Raw genomic sequence first — 20,083 nt, forward strand, 5'->3', positions numbered from 1 at the left:
GCTGTCCAAAACGAGAGGAGTGCCAGACCCAAACAGGCACAGGGCCTGCATACGCTGGCAGTGGCCAGCCGGTCTGGCTGCTGCTTGGAGAGCACTGTGTGCAAAGTAGAAGTACTCATGCTGAGCAAGGGGGATATTTGGAGACTGAGCTGCTCATGGTTTCCCTATACTGGCCATCTGGAGAGGTGAGCTGAGATGAAATTCTCCTTTCTGCCCTGCTAAAAAGGGATGTTTCTCTGTGCTGTGGGGCCTGAGATTGTGGGATGGGCGCATATGGACAACGATAGGGACTGTTTCTATGTGCTTCCCACAGGCAGGGCTCCTCCTGCTTAGATTTTAGGTTGAATTTTCTTGTCTTTTCGGTTTTGGTTTGGGGTGGTTTTTTGTATGATTTCAAAGGATTTGGGATCTGTGCACGTTCAGTTTAAGTTAACACTTGGACATCTTGTCAGCAGCGAGCCTCTCGCATGTTTGTGTGCGTAGTTGTGTGGTTTGAGTGAAACCAGAGTTGGTCACTCTGAGGTTGCCGCTTTTTCAGCGTTAAGTAAAGCATCCCTGCTCCCCCAAACCATCACTGTCATGGGCCCTATAAGCAGTAGGGTCTTTTGGTCTCACATTAATATTTCCCATCTCCAGCAGGTGGAAGCAACCCTCTTGCGAATTGCTCCATCTCCTAAGTTGCCAAGCTACAAGGTTCTGCTTAGGTTGGGTTTTGGTACCCCAGGTTCTTCCCTTTCCTGCTAGAGTTCAGAAGTAGTTTAGAGGTGTTGCAAACTTGGCTCCTATGCATGAAGGAAAACTGATTCTCTTGTGTGAAAATGGGTAATGGCAAGTGTCTGCGCTGTGTAATGAGTATTTGGGAAGTGTTTAAATTTCAGCTGGAAGTTGTCTTTGATTTAGTAGTGTCAGGCTTCATTCTTTAAAACAGACTTAATAGTCTAGGACTGGTTTTTTACCTCATTTATTTAGAAGTGTCCCTATCAGTATTGTTCATAGCCAAGATGAAAAGGTACTGGTTTGCCAAGGAAATGGGTGTTGAATGTTCTTTCAATAAGCAGCTAAGAGGAAAAAAAGTTACCTAGAACTCTTTGTTCTTTGAGGCTCATTCATGTTTCTGATCTAATCAGTTATTTTAAGATGCTGCTTGTTAAGTCTGAAAGCCCTCGCTGTGGGATAATTTGGGTACCATTTCCAAATGCTTCTGTACTGGAGGACTAACAGACTTTCTGGCAATGCAAAAGCTGATGAAGAAGAGTCCATCTTAAAAGTTCCATGTTTGTGCAAGATACTCGTTACATCTTGCTTGCAGGCAGCATTAAATTTCAGCAACATGCAAGCAACGTTTTGGAAGGTGGATCTTACAGGTAATCATTGCATCACCCTTTTAAATCAGTGATTATTTGGGGCAGTATACTTCACAGATTAAAAATACTGTCCTATTCCTGTATTATACAGGATTATGTAATTTATGTTTTGTTAACAAAGAAGCACATTGCAGTCACTGAAACTTTGATTTTGAAACAACTAACAATTTGTTTACACTTAGTAGTGGTGCTTCTTTCAGTGGGAAACATGTTCTTATCAATACAGGTAGGGTGTACCAAATTGTCCCGAATGCATAAGTAGATGGTACTTAAATATGGATCAGTGGGGCCTCAAAAAGACACAGATATTTTTTAAATTTTTGTTTTAATTGAAAGGGTAAGAAAATTCTTTCTGAATCAGTTGATTCTTTTCCAAATGCTGGTGGGGTGCTGCTGAGAGCCTTTGAATTTGTTCACACTGTGGATTAAAATAAAAAGGAGTGTCTGGAATAATCTTATTAATGGTACTCTAACATCATGGAAATAGCAACTGAAGCAAGATTCTTAGTGTCTGCCATGCAGAGTATATCTTCTTCATCGAGAAAGAATGATCAAATAGGATTTGCAAAAGAATGCAAGCTAAGTTGAGATGCTAGATTGAGAATATGATTAAGCTCTCAGTTTCTACAGGGTGGTGTCAGTCAAGCACAAAGCTTGATGAGGACCATCTTTTCAGGCTAGTTTCAATGTATTAACTTGGATACTCTGTTTAGCCTAAAACACATTCATTTTTTTCTGTCTCATCCTGTTTGGGTTGTTCAGGATGTCAGTTTGTCATTTCTTGTATGAAACGTTCGTATATGTTTTCCTCACCAAGCCACATTGCCTTGGAACAGCAATTCTCCAAAGTAAACTGAAGGATGGGCTTTTATAAATAATAACTTTCTTCATAACTGAGCCAAGAAGAATTTCCTCCACAGACTTGCCAAATAATAGGTCTGCCTTTTATTTTAACCTTTTTTCTTAAATCTTGTAGGTTTTCTAAAGAAACATACTGTTCTTTGTTAGTCTTAATGTCAAAAATGCTTATGAAATTCAGAAGTAGTCTTGCGCCTTGAGCATCTTTGTTTTCCTTAGGTTGCAGTTTCTTTAATATTGCTGGATAAAGTGTTTACAGGATTACACCTCCTGAGTGCATGGACTGCAGGATCGGGTGGTATTTAAAAGGCTCTTGCCAAAGAGGGCAGTTACCTTCACTAGAAAAGCTGTCAAGATAGCAAAACGTGGCTGGTTTTGCCTCTTCATATAATGGAAAACTCTTGTCACTTGGAGGGTGTCTTTTGAAGAATTTATTGATGGCTTTATTAATGTGTTAGTTCAAGCATAGTAGTTATGATTCAGGAATTTATTTCGAAGGAAATACTCCCCCACATCTTCTGAGTGTTTGCACCCTAAAGCTGCAAGTGAATTTCTGTGTGCCAATTGACTGTGAAATGAAGCTAATTATTTTTAAAACAGAACAGTCATTTTTAAAGACACCGCAGTTTGGGAACTTTTTGCTTTACTTTGCTTACATGCAGTGAAATGGTTGCATTCTGTAAGAGCAGCTTCAGGACTTAGGTAAGCCCAGAGCAGTGACCTTTGTGGGAAGCATGGACAGGACTTCACTATATCCTTCTGAATTTGCAGAGTTCTAAGCTTCCAGCGCTTTCCCATCAAAATCTTTAATTATGCACAAGTTTCCTCCCTCATGGTGAGGAGACATTAAAGTTCATCATTTTCCAATGACACAAGCTGATTTCGGTGCCTGCTGCAGGGAGTTGTGCTACTGGCTCTTGGTGAAGACTGGAGACAGCTGGTGTCATAAGCAGTTTCCTATCCCTTTTTCTGTCTTGGTTTCTAGAGAGTAAATTATGATTACAGGAGTTGTTGGCAAGCACAGATGCTTAACAGTTGGATCATACAGTGAGCTTACATTTCAGAAGGCTTCAGAGGGAGGCAAGAAAGAGCTCGGTTTAGATGAACTCTCGAGTATTATTTTGTGCAGGTGAGGTCTCTGGGCCTGTCTGAGTGCAAGTAGGTGACTATGTGGATTGTCTTATTATGGAATGATTTTATTCTTGCTAAAAAAGTCTTTTTCTCAGCAATCTACTGAGCTTCCTGTAACTCTTTCACATTTCCAATGCAAATCTTCAAATCTTCCCTTGTATTATTATTAAAGAAAAAAAAACCTGTAAATTTCTTTTTTTTCTGTTGTGATATTTGGCAAGCATGTTAGTCCAAGCAGTGGAATAGAGGTCTTGCATAACAAGAAGAGGGGGAAGAATGAATGTGGTGCTTGTATTCAGAAATCAGGTGTTTAAGGAACTCTAAGATTTTTGTTCTGCAAAACCTGTGTCATAGTTCTGGCTTTACATGACGCTTTATAAATAATCAATTTACCTGTCCTGAAGAGCTAGTGTTTAAAAGAGAAGAAAAAAAGAAGGTCTTCAGGCTAGTACTGAGGGTTAATATTGAAGAAATAAAAATGCTGTGTGAACAAGCTTGGAAAGAATGAGGCTTTGCCATTGATGACAAGCTGTTTGCTGTGAAGGATTATGCCAACATGGAATGGAAATGGAGAAAGGGAAGGAGAGGTGACGGAGTACAAGAGAGAAGAGAACAAGGAGCAGAAAGAGGGATAATAGAAAAAGGGAACTGAGAACAAGTTCTGAGAACAAAGACGCTAAATTTGGTGTAGGAAAGGTGCTATCTGAGACAGACTGAAGAGGTGAGGTAGGAAGGTTAAAGCAGACGTGTCTGTGCCAGGAATACCTGTTGCATGTTAAGGCACAGAGAAGAAAAACACACATGTTTTTAGGCTTTTGTACCCAGCTGTTCCCATTAGACATGGATAAACCTTACTGAGGCTCTGTCCTGTCTAGTCATTCTTCACTCTTTTTAACTTCTGCAGCCCGATGTTAAAACTCTTTTGCTCCAGCTTGAAATGCACGTAACAGTGCTCCCACATGCTATTCTGCCTTGCCTCTCTCCCATTAGTGGCACGTTGATCCATCTATCTGGCCTATCCCAAATTTCTTTCCCTGCTCCTCAAAAAGCATATGAAAAGCATATATTTTTTTGAGACATGGTATCCCATACTTGATATAACTATTCATCTTACATAAAATAAAGATATATAAGTAAATCATAGATTTTTGTGGGATGAAAATGAATGTATTGAAGGAGATGCTAAGGGTAGTCTTAGCAGGTAGATTGAGAGCATGCAGTGTTGAAATGATCTGCCTAGTGTGGCAGCCAAAAAAAATCACTGGGACAGAATACAGTTGTTTGCTCTTCCTTTAAATGGATTTTGCTTTGAAGAGATGGAGCTTCCAATCCATCTGCCATGGTTTGAGTTCTGGTTGCAATATAAAAACTTAAGGCAGGTGTTTAAGAATTTGTTAACGGCCATGAATTAAAACTAAGTTGGTTAAAACTTCAATCCTCAGATTAGTATCTGATGTCCAAAACCAACATGGGCTCAAATTTTAATAGCTTTCCTACTGTTAGTTCATTATTTAGATCATTCTTTTATGCTCAGATTTGGAAAGATCACTTTTTATGGAGGATAGATGTTTTGGATCAAAATGTTCAGCTTATGGGAGTTCAACTTACGTTGGAGTATTTTTGAGGGTAGGTAATAGTAAATTACAATAACCTGCCACTTGGAAAATTAAGTTAATTACTGCTTTTTTTCCACTTAATTTTCACAAAGTTGTAGTTATGCTGCAAGGTACTAAAATTTTCTTCGCTACGATTGAGGGGGGGTTTAATGATGTTTTTGTTGGGGAGATATTTTGATTCCTTAAGCAGTGGTAATCAGCAATGCCAGCCTTTCTTTCACAGCCAGACCTGGAGGGGTTACAGATTTGTGCTCTAATGCCACCCCCAGAATTCTTTCTTAGCGCCAAAATCGGCTTAGCCCATGTTCTGCATTCCTCTGGCTTATGGAGCTGCCCAGGTTTCTAGACTCTTTGGTACTCTCTTCATGTGCATGAAGTATTCGGTGTACTGTGAGGAGGCGGCTGCTAGTTGCAGCAAAATGCAACACCAATGGAAAAAACAAACAAACAAACAAAAAAACCCTAAACCAAAACCAAAAAACCAACCCTCCTTGACCTCTGTGTCCATCTGCTGAATTTTGCAGAAACTTTGCAGAGTGCTCAGTGAATAATTCATGTTCTCTGTATCACCACAGTTTATGGGCTAACAAAATTATTAGGATGCAGTCTTTGCAGGAATAACTCTTTCGAGTTTCTGTTATTAAAGGGTTAGGTCAGGTTATTTTCAAGTTTGGAAGTGAAAATCATTGCTTTAAACCCAGACACTTACTCCCTGGCTACACCCTGGCTTTAAAATGGTTCCACCCTAAACCAGCTTTAGCTCAAAGTGTTTCCTTTCCCCACCCTGCATTCCATTTTCCCCAGGCTCCAAAGCTGCCCCCCTCCTCCTCCTTCTGCTCTTCCTCCTCCCTATGGTAGCAGCCTTGATTCTGTTAATCTGCTTTAACTCCAGAGATCAGAGGCACTTCCCCTCTCTTGAGTGCCCTTCTCACTATTTTACTGGTTCTGTGTGCCAAGGTTACACTAGGCTCATCTTTACAGAGATCTCAACCTTTCAAATAGTTGGTTGGTTGGGTTTTTTTACCTTTTTTTGTTTCTTTACTGAAATTACAAGTGAGAAATCAATAAGGCTTTTAAGAATTTTAACATAAAAAATTCCTAATCCTGCTTTGCAATCATCGCTGGTCAGGACTTTCACTTTCCAGCTTTCCCATTTGAAGTGCTGCTTTTGCATTAAAACATAGTAGGAATTAATGCTTTAGATGCAGTGTCTAGGAATCAAAACCAAAAAGTGACTTTGCTGCATTGGTCTTAGATTGTTTGGGTTTTTTGTTTACATTTCTTACAGGCACTTGTTTCAAAAGGTAAATATTTGTTCTGAGGGTTTTCAAAAGTTGTAACTCGGCATCCTGTCATATCATGAGTACTAGTGTTCATATTTAATGTGATACCTGAATGTTATATTTCTATCCCTTCATGTTTGTGTCTATTCATGTGCAGATGTGCAGCGAGAGACTGTCTCTACACTGAGGAGCAGCAGAGAATAGTATCAGTCCTTTTACTGCTTGAGTTATGAGACTTAGAAAAAGAGGTTAAGCTTACAGTCAACCTTAGTATTTTTAAAGTGATAGTCTCTTTGAAGTTACTGTACAATTCCATGCTTATTTTGGGGAAACAGGAGTGTGGCTTAAGGTATTTCTGCACTGTCTGGTCATTCCTGCTCCTGCAGGGATGACTTTTATTATTCTGTTTTTTTTTAAAACAATTAACTTACTCATTTTAACTATTTTTTTTCCTTTGGATTTAGGTGTTTTGTTGTATCTTGTTTTGGGGAAGATCAGTTCGTTGACCAGGTTTACACTGTAGCCCTACAAACCATTGAGCTGAGGTCACTAACAGGTAGCAGTGCGCAGTAGGGTTTGGGGCCAGGAGCTCCTTTAGCTGACACAGACCATGGAAAAGTCTCTGCAGAATTTGGTTGAATGTTAGAAAAAAAAAATGTTACAAGAAAGAGATAGAAATTGGTCTTATTTTTTTCCCCCCAGATACCTGGAGGAGTGGAGGGAATTTTCCAGTTGATATTTGGACACTGATTACTGTTTTGAAAAAAATAGAGGGATGGAGATATACTTGTGCTTTTAGAATACCACTGCAGAACTATCAATATAAAACCAGGTCATATTTGTGTAGAACAAGCAAGTCTTACTTTAGCAAGACTATTCTAGAGGTATTGAGGAGGGTGTTGCTGTTGGTAAAACATATATGGTGAACATCACATATGGTGAAAATCATATTCAAGCCTGTATGGTGAATGCTGCCTTTCAGTTGGCACGGACTCCCCCAAGCACTCCAGAAACAGTAACAGCATTTATTACAGTTTTATGCAGGATGGTGTTTCTCAGCAGCTCAAAACCCGACAGTGCAGGACAGTGTCCCAGGTCACCCTACTTTGAGGCACAGCTGAGAAGCTGTAGTAGCGCTCAGATCTGGAGGAGGAGGGGAAGAGGGGAAAGTGCAGCCTGAAGGAGACCATGGTTTTGGTTCCATAAGGATTCAATTAAGATATCTTAAAGTCTTTAACATAAAGGCAGTTTTTAATGATCATATATGTTGTGGTTAAATAGCTATGTTTGCCTTATAGTTTCCCAAGTTATGAAATTGGAGCTTACTTTGAATGCTGCGCACATTTATTATATCCATATGTATGCTATTATGTTTGTAAAATAGTGCTAATCAAAACCAATATAGTTTATGGCATCACTTCTCTATGTAAATATTACAGTATGTGAGAATGCTGGGTTTTGCTTAACAAATAGCAAGTTGTAAAACACTTGCGAAGGATTTCTGTTAGAAAGCAGGGGGTATCTGAAATACAAGCTTCAAAGGTATTTTTAGCAGTTCGTAGAAAATTGTCATTTTTCTACCAGCCCAGACACTTCTTTTTTTTTTAAGCCACTAGGAAATGAAAGCTTTTTTTTCTCCCTGTGAGTTTAAAAATTAATTATGTCTTTTGCACCAAAGGAGATCAAGCCAAATCTTCCTAAACTTATAGAAGAAGCATCATCCCTGGAATTTTAGATTAAATATACTGTCAGACAGATCTGTATAGATATTTGACACAAATAGATAGATGAATCTCAGAAAACTGTCTTTGATTTCACCTAAGTTTTTTCCAGGAGAGTTTGGCTCGGGTCATAATTTGGCTGTGTCCTTGAAAGAAAAGCTGAGTTTAAGTGGCTCCCACTTTCCCTTGGTACTTAATTGTACCCCCACGCTCTCCTGCAGTTGTTCCGGTGAAAATGTCTGTGCAACCATGTAGTGAACCGGATTGGGGAACTGATCTGGGTTTAAAAATAACTTTTTTTAATAAACCAGTTTATTTTTAATGTATTAGTTCCTGTCTCAGGTTCACCTCGCAACTATACACGGTAGTGTTGGTACAACTGAGGGAGTAGCAGGGGAGGATGCAGGAATGGATATTTGGGGTGGGAGAAGCTGCTGATGTTGGGACCTCTTTCCTCACCCCCCCCTCTGCCCTTTCTGCCTGTCATGTTATAAACAAACAAAAAATTGTGTTTGCCACTGCACTAAAAATTACCCAGCTGTGTGCAGGAGATTCTAAACAACTACTCCAGAAAGCACGATGCCTGCATCCATCGCAGGTAGCTTCCAGGGCCAGTGCTCTGTACTTTTGTTCGTTAACAACTTGGGTGGTGGGATGGAGCGAACCCTCAGCACGTTGTTTGGAACACACCAGACTGGGAGGAATGATTTGCTGGAAGGCAGCAGTGCCAGACACAGCATGGATTCAACAAAGACGAGTATGAAGTCCAGCGTGTGGGACAGAACAGCCCCGTGCACCAGTGTGGGTTGGCAGCCAGGGAGCAAGAAAGCAGCTTTGCAGAAAATGTGTTCGGGGGAGTAATGAGCTGAAGAAGGAAGGGTCTGCGTGCCCTCGCAGCTGCAAAGGCTGGCTGCGTGCCTTACAAGGAGCGTACGTAGCATGTCAAGGGAAGTGAGACCACACTGGGGGTACGAGATCCTGTTTGGGGACCTCTAGGCCAAGAAGGACTTTGACAAGTTTGAGCAAGCCCAGCTGAGGCCATCAGGGTGTTGTGTACAAGGAGAGGCTGAGGCAGCTTAGTTTAACCTGGGAGGAGAGAAGGAGAGTGGATGGAGTGTCCAGAGCCAGACCCGTACCAGATGTGTATGGAGAAAGGGTGAGAGGTAATGGACACAAGTTACAGGAAGGGAAATTCTCATGGGGTAAAAGGAGGAAATTCTTTACAGAGTGGTCAGATGATGGAGGAAGGGCTGGGAGAAGCTGTGGTATCTCTGTCCCTGCAGATACTCAGACCTTGGCTGTACAAGCCCCTGAGAAACAGGATCTAACTCTAAAAGTAGTCCTGAAGTCCCTTTGAATTTATTTTTAAAAATGGTTCCAGGTAATACAACATTAACACTGTCACAAGTCAGGATGGCTTCTGGCTCACTGTCTGTTGGTGACACTGCTTAAGATACAACTCCAGTTGGTGTTGTTTTCAAACTGTACTCCCCTTGATCCTTGTCTTTCTGACAGCAGAATGGGTGCACCTGAAAGTTTGTCTTTCCTTTTGTTCACTTTTCCACCCTCATTTATGTAAAGACAGAGTATTCTCTGCACTTACAAACTTTGCTTTGTTCTTAAATGTGTTAAAAAGAAAATGAGCAGTATGATTTGCCAGCCCCATGCCAGCTTCACATTTGCCTGTAGGAGGGAAAGTATTTGATGCACTTAACTGGGGGTCCTATTCTTTATGACTGTCAAGTGCGCTTTATAAATAAGAGTAGGATATAAGATTATTGAGTGTTTCTTTTATTAGTTCCAGATAGTTGGGATCTTGCTGTCACCCCTAGCTTTGGCAAGTGTCCACAAAATGCAGGCAGCCAGAGGCTTTGTCTGGGTTTAGTTGAGAGTGTTAGTGATGATGGGTTGATAGTATGCTGGTGAAACTGGCAGGACGATGGTGTTCATTCTGCTGAAGCACCTAAAGGCTTAAAATCTGCTAAAACAGGTGCCGCAGCTGTGCGATTGAGTGAGCTGTGTGGAAAGGGTAAGGATGCTTTCCATGATAGGAGGTGCCTTGAATTGCTGTCGTCTTTGGAGGTTGTGGGGACTTGTAAAGAATTTACTCCAGATGCTGAGCACTCATAACCTCCTGTTCGGAAAGGTGTGCTTGGAGGAATGGCTCATGCTGCGTGTAAAAAAAAAAAAAAAAAAAAAAAAAAAAAAAAAGTGTTAAATTTTAAGGGGGGTTGAGGATAGGTTGGAAGGGCTCCTAAAAGCTTCCTGAAATTTGCCAGGGGTGACGGAGAAAACTTGCAGAAACTGGCTTAAAGCTTTGGCTGTGAATGATGAGCTGAGTACTGTTGCACGCCCTTCAAGGACCGCTGTGTTTGCTGGCTGACTTGCCCCACCTCGCTGGCGGCTGGGGCACTTTGATGAGGTAGGCAGTCGCTTGGTGGTGCGTGTCGTGTGACCTCATCATCCTGGAAACTCAGAAGACCAAGGGAGAAACATTACTGCTTTGTATTTCTGCCAAACAGAAAGAGACTTTGAAGAGAAGATGACAGATTTCTTGGATCTCCTCTTACCCTGAGACTGTAATGAAAAGAGCAATACTGAGGAATAGCGACCTGGCAAAATGTTGCCTTCAGTTTTTGGGGAAGACCTTGTTTCTGCTTTGAATGCTTTCAGCAGCAGAGGTACTCGTGTATCGCTTTTATTCATGCCTTTCTCTCTTCTTACGGGTTAAGTCCTCCGGCTACACGTTTCTACCAACTCTGTATGTGAGAGAGCAGGAATAAAAGTTGAAAGATGAAAAAATTATTAAAGAAACTCCAAATTATAAAAGGGAATAATAGCATTGGGAGTCTGGAAAACAACAGAAAAGACCACTGGGGGTTTACAGAGAAGGTAAAAACACAATACAAACAAGAAATAAGTAGTGTGAGAGAAGCAAATACTGAGAAGGTAGTTTGGTAACAGCCGAGTTTAAGCTGTAATGAGGAAAAATGACTGTAGCAGGGAGAAGAAATACAAGGAAAAAACTGTATTAAAGTAATTAAGGTACTCAGATGGATTCTTTAAAATGGAGGGGATTTTCTAGGGTCTTTCTGAGATGGCATGTGTGGGTTTTTTTCAGTTGTTTGGCTACATTTAATGCTCTTTACTGCCAGTTTTCTCGTAGATCTTGGAAAACAATTTATCACACTAACATTTAATTTGGATACTTTTAGTAGGTTGCATCACCTTTCTCTCTGCTGTAGCCCTTGCTGAGGGTCTGGCAGATGTCTACAGTGCTACTTGATTTTTTTGACTAGTACAGCTTGGTTTTCTCATACGCGTGAAGTGCATTTTGTTGTGCCATGCTCAGCTGGGCTGTGTGGTCTCTGTGAGAAGGTGCTCATAATCGGGCTTCCTGTATTCCCTTTAGATAAGAACTTTACCAGTTAAATGTTGCTTTCAGAGATGCATGGAAATACTGTTGCCAAAGTTGTAAAAATGGGCCCTGTGTTTTATTTGAAAATAAAAGCTAATAATAAAAAGTATTCATCCAAGTCAACAAACTAATAAAGCTTTTCTAAAGCTTTTGTGTTTTGGAAACTAGGCTGGTGTAATAGAATAACTGCAAAATAATTATTTGCTAAAGAGACTAATGAGCTCAGTTTTTTAGAGCAGCATTAATCCCATGTTTAACTTGCTGCCCCGACCGGGATTTCCTGCGCGCGGTGCCTGGAAGCTGTGCAGTCTCGGGGACTGTCTCAGCGGTGTGAAAAATGAGATGTGGGGGAGTTGGATAGAGCTCTTGGGCTGCCACGTGATCCGTCGCCTTGAATAATTGCAGAATAGAAGCTCATTTACTAAAGCTTGGTTTACGTACTGTTGAAGCGCTGTAGTAAACAGTTTAGATTACTGGGAAGTGACAGATACTTTTGATTCATGTAATTCTTTGGCTGAATCTCGTTAAAAGAAGCTGTATTCTGGAGAAAAGAGAGAAGTGGTTTTGGAGGCAATGTGAAGAGGGACTTCATGCATTTTTGGGTTTTGGTGCACTGAGAGTATTTTAGTGCTTATGTGACTAAGTGGATATTTATTTTGCCTTAATGTGTATTTGATTAGGTTACATCAGCTATAAATACTGGAAGCTCTAAAGCCTCTATTTCAATGTCTGTCTCTAATCTTGGCTTTTGAGGAACATTTAATGTCTTGTTGTGGTTACAATTAATCTCTGTGTGTTTTAGCAATTAGTGTTTATGTGCAGCAGGCAGCAACAGATTTTGGCAACTGTCAATCAGCATCTGTAATTGGCTATGAAAAAGGACAGGGCAAAACGCAAGGTGATTTACTGCCTGTGTGGTTATTTGGCAACACCGTTTTGTTGACAAACACCCTTTCTGGCCCAGGTTATTTGCGGTGATTTGACTTGTAGGTGGTGAGGAGCAGAGAAATAGCAGTGTTAGCATGGCTTTGATTTGATAAAGCCGTCTGTTAACATTACCGGTGTAATGGGCTAGAATTTACTTACTTTGCCACCTTTTGTAACAGCTGCTGGTTTTTAAAGTCCTGTAATTTCCTTTTATGCAGAAATGTTAGTTTTAAAAACAAATGTCATTTGCTATCTAGAAAAATTACATTACCTGTTAGTTGCTCACTCAGTAACAGAGGAATGACAAAATACATAAAAATCTGAAGCGACTGAATCTTTCTGCTTCACTAAGATTTAATAAAACTGCTAATATAAGGTTATACAAGCAAAACACGGAGGAGGGAAAATCTCTTTAAAAGGGAGAGCATTTCTGAGAGTTCACATGGTTACTGCTGCTGTGTTTATAGCCCCCAGCCTTGGGTATTCCTTACGTCTCCAGGGCGTAGGAGTACCCTGCTAGTGATTGTTTTTTCATTATTGTTTGCTTGGAGTCTTTTTGTTTTTTGAAGGAAGTGGAAAAACTTAACAATAAGAGGTACTGGCAGTACAGCAGAGCTCAGTAAAGTGAATCTGAACATGTTGAGGAACCTGTTGTGCCCTGCACTGGGACTGGGGAGTTCACTGACTGCCTGGCTCCGTGGGCTGGACACCTTGAGCAAGTCACCGCGTCTTTCTCTGGCGGTTACCACCTGTAAAATGGAGATAAAAATAACGATCATTTTCCTTTAGCAGTTTTCCAGGTTACAGGAGATAGGCGCTGTACCAGTGTCCTCATTAACATTTTTAATAAGGCTATGCAGATTGATATCTTGCCCTGGTTTGAAGCTGTTGAATGCTACAACAGAGTGCTGGGGTACCACACTCTTCCTCTTCCCTTCTCGTCAGCTCTCCTGCTGAGAAACCTTCTGTACGGGAATAAGTTTATCACTGTGGTGTATCTGATCAACACCTGGATTCCTTGCCCTGAGAAGTGCAAGATGAATTTGTGCAAGCAGCAGAGTGTTAGTTTTGTACCCGTCATACCACTGTTTTGAACTGTAATAGTTGCATTAAGTAGACTTAAACGTATTTTGAACTAGGAGGCAATAAAATGTTCAGGATCTGCAAAACAGCTTCCTCTTCCATCTGATCACTCATTATCTATGCCTTTTCTTTGGATTTGGATTTTTTTCCCCACAGTGTCTTGATAGTAAAAATGCTACAAAGGCATCTGTTTGCTGGGAAGCTTTAGCCCTGTTTACCAGGTACTCAGTTGGGTTTTGAGCATGTCAGCTGTGTTGCTGTGGATTCTGGAGTAGGTAATTGCAGTTGATTTTACACACTTTATAAATAGGGCAACAACCCTTTTTGTAAATAACTTTTGTTTTGTGTGAAGAATAGAGAGGAGCATGAGAGTCACTTTCCGTTACATAGAACTACATATGTTATTTAAAACTGTAAGAGTCAAAGTTCAAACAAGGGAATCTTTAACTAGGCCTCCCCAAAAATACAAAAATAAAAAGTGTTTTGACAGGGAGACATTAACGTTATGGTAACTTTTAAATTTTGAGTTCACTGAGTTTTTGTTAGTAGTTTGTTACATTTTTATATAGCTGCTTTGTAGCTACCTGTTGTAAAGTGGCTGATCTGTGTCTTTGTATTTTAACTGTATCACTGCTGTATAAAACCTACCCTGTGATACATGCTGGGAACCACCCATTACTGTGTATTTTTCAGGTAAGTGACCCCGAGGGATTCATACTAATTATCAGTCCACTGTTACAGGCTGTTTATTACTGGATCTTTGAAAACTTTTATTATGGGGAAGAAATGAAAGAATAAAACTTTGTACTGCTAGTGTATAATTATGGAAAAAAACAGAACTTAAACATTGGAGTGTAACTTCAGTACTAGCAGACTATCCTGAAATCTTAGTTTAAAGTAAAGAAACAATGTTTTATCCAGTTACTAGTTGTAGGGGAGGTTGCACACATCTCTCTCCCTCTGCCCTGCCATTGTGGTGTGTGGTGCTGAAGTTAAGACCAGGTAGATCTTAAAAAAAGATGGGGCAGAAGCAAAGGGTGCAGATGGGCACAGGCTGGGAGAACAGAAAGCCCCAGCCGTGGGGTGGGTATGCTTTCTGTTGAGCCTCTGAACAGCCAAGTTCATCTTGGGACTTCGGGAAAAGAAGGGGCAAGAAGCAACACTCTCACGTGAAAAGTGAGAATAAGGCCAAACGAGGTGGTGATAAGTTCCTGGTTCTGTTATTTGGATCCATGATTAGGCAGACTTGTGTGGTTGGTGTGCCACATCTCAGGGGATTTGTTTGCACCTCTAACAGCATCTTCTGTCACACAGGTGCTGAGGTGGCAGTAACAGAGCCCAGCAGCTCCGACAGCAGAGTAGAGCGGTCAGACCCCTACCCAAACGTCGACGAAGCCCTCGTCGGCGGGGAGGCCAGCTACATCTCTCAGCCCTTGACTCCCGAGAAGGAGGATGCGCTCCAGGCTGCCACCGTTGCCAACCTGCGTGCGGCTCTCATGAGTAAGAACAGTTTGCTGTCTCTGAAAGCCGACATGCTGGGAGAGGATAGTTCTCTGCTGTTTGAGTACTTACCCAAAGGCACGCATTCCCTCTCTCGTAAGTTTGTGTTTTTATATTTTTTGTTTACTGATACTTTAAGTGAAATCTTTAGTGAGAAGAAAATACAAGTCACTGTCTTGTTTATTACTACTGATACGTTTATATCAGTTTTAAATCCTTTTTAGTCCCACCTCCCTTAAAACTTGGAAACCTGTGTCTGGTATTGATCCAACTTTAATGTTAACTGCTGAAGGCATGGAAGAAAGTGTTTAGTGCATATGTATGTAGCGCTTGGCTTCAAATTCCTGTTTTATTTGTTTGCAAAATGGTACTTACAAATGAAATCCAAAGTATTTAAGTCCTTATGGTAAAAGAAGTAGCACCAAAGGTTTTGAATCCAAAACTGACTAATGTTGGAAGTCTTGAGTGTTGCTTCTATGTCTGTAGAAACAATTGTGAGTTCTGTAGATTGCATGATCTTCTTGCTGTTTACTTTTAGACCTATGTCCAAGTAATGAGCAGCTATTGATTGCTTTGTTATACTTGCACATGGAAACAAATGTTATTCTACTGGTGATTTGTTGGAGACAGCTGTTGTGTACCATTCTGTGTGGCCAGTTTACTTTTCAACATACTCTTGTATTTCCTTCATTGCAATCATAGAACACATTGATTCGCTAGTGCATAAAGAAAGAAAAATGATTAATGGTGTATTTTAATAGTACTCTCAGAAGATGGTGATATAATTTGTGATGTAAAATAGAGCAAGCGGTGGCTGTCTGAGTACTACTGTTTGTTTCCATCAGAAAAGGTTTATTTTTATCTATTACTGAGAAAATTGACTGATTAAATAGAATGAAAAGTCTACTTAAGGTATTTATTATTTTATTTTATTTTTACTTTCCTATGGCAGAAGGTACATAATGTTTAATGGTGGTAGATTCATAGAATATGTCATAGAATGGCTTGGGTTGGAAAGGACCTTAAAGATGACCTAGTTCCAGCCCCCCTGCCACGGGCAGGGACCTTCCACTAGACCAGATTGCCTAAAGCACCGTGCGAGTGGCCAACTGGTCACTTGAGTTGTGTGATAAAGGGGAGTAGCTGCACAATGTAATGTCTGTCTTAGTATCTTATTTTGCTACTCGTGTCTGAACAGTGGAATTATTTTTTTAAAAAAAATATCTAAGTTCAGAGAGAAACAATACATTTTTTTGTACCTTATTCTGCAGCTTAAATCTTTAGGTGGAATTGCTGATGCAAAGTTCTTGTTTCTTCCGCAGTAGTTCACTTACTGAACGATCTCCAATTAAGTCAGATTTAGACGGTTCAAACCAGGCTCCTGGGTTGAAAATCCCTTTGTTGCAATGAAATAACAAAGATCCTGTGCAGCAGTTTAGTTGCTGGGCTCGCATGCAGTGAGAAGAGTGCCCTCAGCTGGCACCGGAACGGGTGGGAGCATAGACTGATGCGCAGCTGCAAGGGTGATTTATGCACTGCGTGTTCAGATCTGTGACTCGTGACAGGTGAAATCAGCGGTTTCATCTTCTGTCATGATAAACTGGAATAACGACAGGGCAGCCCTCTATCAGTCCTCCTTCTCTTGGTCGGAGGATTTTACATTTTACTTAAAAGCTGCAGCACCACTTGGCGTAAAGACAAATGAGTATAAGGCAGTCATAAATTTGGGGCTAGAAATTAGAGATTGCCTAACCAGCTGAGAAGCGGAGTTCAGTAACAGGCATGGTGTAGGCAGAAGACCAACTGGGTTTAAAATAAAGCTTGGTAATTTAGAAAAGGGGGTGAATGATAGCACATTGTGGGGTGCCATGACTCAGGAGGTCCTTCCAGCCTGTATTTGAGGTCCCTGCTTTCCAGCTCTCACTGTTGCTTGAATTTCATTCAGCTAAGCCTCAATAATCTTACCTTTATGGAAGCAAAGTGAATTGCGTAAGACAGAAGGACGACTGCTGGATTAGTCTGTCGCTCCTACATCAGCAGGTGGATGTGGCTGTGGCCTGGTAAGTGGGTTTTTACAGAAGCAAGGAGTTAAGGGACCTATTTTTCTCTCATCTTATTCAGATTCACAGATACCGATTTACTTTAATCACTTTAAAAAGATGTTCTGATATAAGACTCTCTTGCTTTTAAGTGGTCATTACTGAATATAAGACTCTCTTGCTTTTAAGTGGTCATTACTGAATATAAGACTCTCTTGCTTTTAAGTGGTCATTACTGAATACAATAGGACATCAAGTTTAATGAGAATTTTCAGTGTATAAAGTGACAGTAAAGCAAGTGGTAAGAATTGGGGAGATCTAAAAGCACGGTCTAGGTTGGTGCTAGCTTTGTAGGTGTTTTTCACATTTTTCTTCAAACACAATTTGAGGATGTTGAGTCATTTTAAAGGCCCGGGTTATATTTAAAAAAAAAAAAAAAAAGAGGGGAGTAGGCAGGAGTACAGTGAAAAAGATTTCTTTTTTTTTTATTTTAAACCATCTGTCTGATGAAAAGGAAGCGCACTAATTTCAAGAATTTTAAGTGATCGATTCCCCTCGAGTTAAAAAAATGTGAAGTGTGCTTTTAATCTTAACTGCTATCGCTGGATTGCCTTCGTATTCTCTTATAGAGCACTACAGTAAGTAACTGACTCAAGGAGCAGTGTTCGCATTCGCTTTTCTTTTGTGGAGGTAGAGACTTGATGGAGGCGGGCAGATCCGAAGAGTGTATCATACATGTTTAACATTCTGATGAGCCATTTCTAAAGGGGATATTAATCTCCAAATTACTGCGCATATTACAAGTTTTTGTTTTTTCTTCCGCATAGTTCATACTGTTGTAAAAGTCAATAGAGGATGCCCCAAGGTTTTAATTTTACCTTGTGTTCTTTTTTTGTAATTCATTGTATATTGTAATGATTGTATGAGGTTTGAAATCAGTTGACATTCTGCTGATGGAAAAATGATGCCCAGGATGTGTGTGGGGTGTTGTATCACTATGATGTAGTCAAACATAAGTACAGCATTTCTAAAGTTAACCGGTTCAAACTGATTTAAAACTAGAAGGGGATATTTAAATACCTTGCTGTTTGGGTAATACAGTTGCCAGATAACCTACAGCTGAGGAGCTTTGAGAATTTGATGTTCGTGGTACATAAGCAAGATCGACATTGTTCGTGTGGTTGTCAGAAACCTAAAGAACATGGGGCTTTTGCAGGGGGGGGGGGAAATAAGTACTTGCGACTTACGGGTAACACAGAGGTAGTCTTGGGAACCACTAGTTACAGAACCTGCAGTTTGTTGTTGGGGCTGTATTTCAGATAAGACATTATAAGAGGTTCAGTTTTTCTTGTCTTTACATGTTTTCGTGGTTTGCCTGTAAAAGCAGGTTATTCTTCTCTGACTTCCCACTTCAGCAGTGCTGTTCTGCTGAGCTCCTTGGTTTGATAATGTGTTTCTTATTTCGTTTGTAATACTGAACTTTGGTAGCATTGTTCCGTACAGTTACAGCACATCTACAAAAGCCTCAAAGGCTTAAGTTGAATGTTTTTAGCTGGTTTTGCCAAGAATAATCAAGAGAATGAGAATTTTAATATTCATTAGAAAATGAGTTGGTTAGTTTACAGCCCTGTTTTCTTGTAAAAAAAAAATAAAAATAAAAAATGCAGAAAACTTTTAGATTTTGGGGTGACCAGCTCCCTTAAAGGGTAACTCTGAAAATGTGGAAGAATAGTACATTGCATACTTTTTTGTATGTCTAAGTTTGGCTTTTCCTGTTTACCCTGTTGCAACTGAAACTGTTTATAGAAGCAATTCCTATGAAGCTTGCTGTCCAAGTGATTACATGGTAGACAGAGCCCTTTTCTTCTGGGCAAACCAGCTAATACGTTATTTTTAGTTGGTGGTTCATTGGAGCCAATAATTTATACTTGCACTGGATGCTAAAGGAATACATTTTACACCGTGGTCGACTTTCCCAGGAGGGAGTTAAAGGTATTCAGTTTGGTGTGGAATTTTTCTGTGTTAAACGAAGATTTAGGGGAGAATAGATGCAATTTTAAATGAGATATCATAACCTTTGCCTTTCTTTTTTCCATACTATGCTATATTCGTATAAATACTGCATTCATGTAAATACTGCTAAACCAGTGCATCATCTTCTATATGCAAAGCTGATTGAAGTGCTTTTGATTTCTGGTTTAGAAGTTAAAATACTTTCATTAAAATTCATTTCAATACAAATTTAGGAGGGAAAAAGGTTTCTCACAGAACTAGTCAGAATGGGACAAAATGTAAATTTGGGTGCTGTTTGTGTTCTCGTGTACAAAGTATGGGTCATTGATGTGGGTTTCTCATGTTACTTGAAGTTGTTGAAACCAAATAAATATTAATTATTGTTTGAAAAATCATCTTTGTATTTTGTGTTGTAAATCTTTGTGGCTCACATTGGATTGAGTTTGTTTCTCCTTGCTCTACTTCATTGCTCATTCGTTAGCCTTAACATTTGCTCTAAGCAGTGCATTGTTTCTCTAGGAACCTGTGTAACTCTGTAGAGGTGTTAATAAGGAATTGATCAAGCCAGACCCCACTGGCTTATCTCTACTCTACACTAAAACACTGTTTGTTTAAGGAAGCACAACCCAGAGATGCCTCTTAAGTCATCCGTGATTGCAGTTTGTAGCTTCAATGTAAACAGGGCATCTTGAATCAGTTTGGGATGTTCAGGGGAAAAAAGGAACATGTGGATGTCTAGGCAGCAATTCTGCTGCAGATGTGGAGAGCTGGATTCCTGCTAACAGTTTCTAACAAGAAACACTAATGAGTTTGCGTTTTCCCTTATTTTTTCCTGTCTTTTGTTTACGGGTTCTAGCGTTTTGCTGTCTTGCCTTTAAATTGCGACAGCTACAGATGAGCACCAACAGAATGAAAACTTCGAGTATTGTTACAACACTTGAATAGAGTTAATGAAGTTGTGAAAGATTTCAATCGGCGATCAAAGTGGAGGAAGGTAAATCAAACATCCAGCTTGTGGCACAAGAGCAGAATTTCCTTTGATAGCTGATAAAAAGTTAGGTTTGGGATTGTTCGCATTTAGAAACCTTTGTGTGGTTTCACTCGAACGCTTTGTTGTGACCCAGATCACA

General features: G+C 40.2%; 1 protein-coding gene and 1 long non-coding RNA gene across 12 annotated transcripts in view; one reads left to right on the forward strand and one right to left on the reverse strand.

The window, feature by feature from the left end:
- Nucleotides 1-20,083, forward strand: part of ZBTB46 (zinc finger and BTB domain containing 46) — a 59,655-nt gene that overhangs the window by 19,775 nt on the left and 19,797 nt on the right. For 9 of the 11 annotated variants that reach the window (XM_080405712.1, XM_080405710.1, XM_080405715.1 and 6 more), the window contains one exon: nucleotides 14,716-14,997. In XM_080405712.1, coding sequence (XP_080261838.1) covers nucleotides 14,716-14,997 — 282 coding nt within the window. Of the gene's footprint in view, nucleotides 1-3,399; nucleotides 10,396-10,495; nucleotides 10,655-14,715; nucleotides 14,998-20,083 lie in introns of those variants that run through there. The other 2 variants (XM_080405709.1, XM_080405708.1) reach the window with 2 other exon arrangements.
- Nucleotides 16,120-19,802, reverse strand: LOC308070948. The gene is made up of 2 exons (XR_013930938.1): nucleotides 17,140-19,802; nucleotides 16,120-17,065 (listed from the first exon to the last, which is right to left on the reverse strand). It is a non-coding gene; the product is annotated as an uncharacterized lncRNA (long non-coding RNA).

This window comes from Falco punctatus (genome assembly GCF_963210335.1).
Source record: "Falco punctatus genome assembly, chromosome: 10".
Lineage (NCBI taxonomy): Eukaryota > Metazoa > Chordata > Aves > Falconiformes > Falconidae > Falco > Falco punctatus.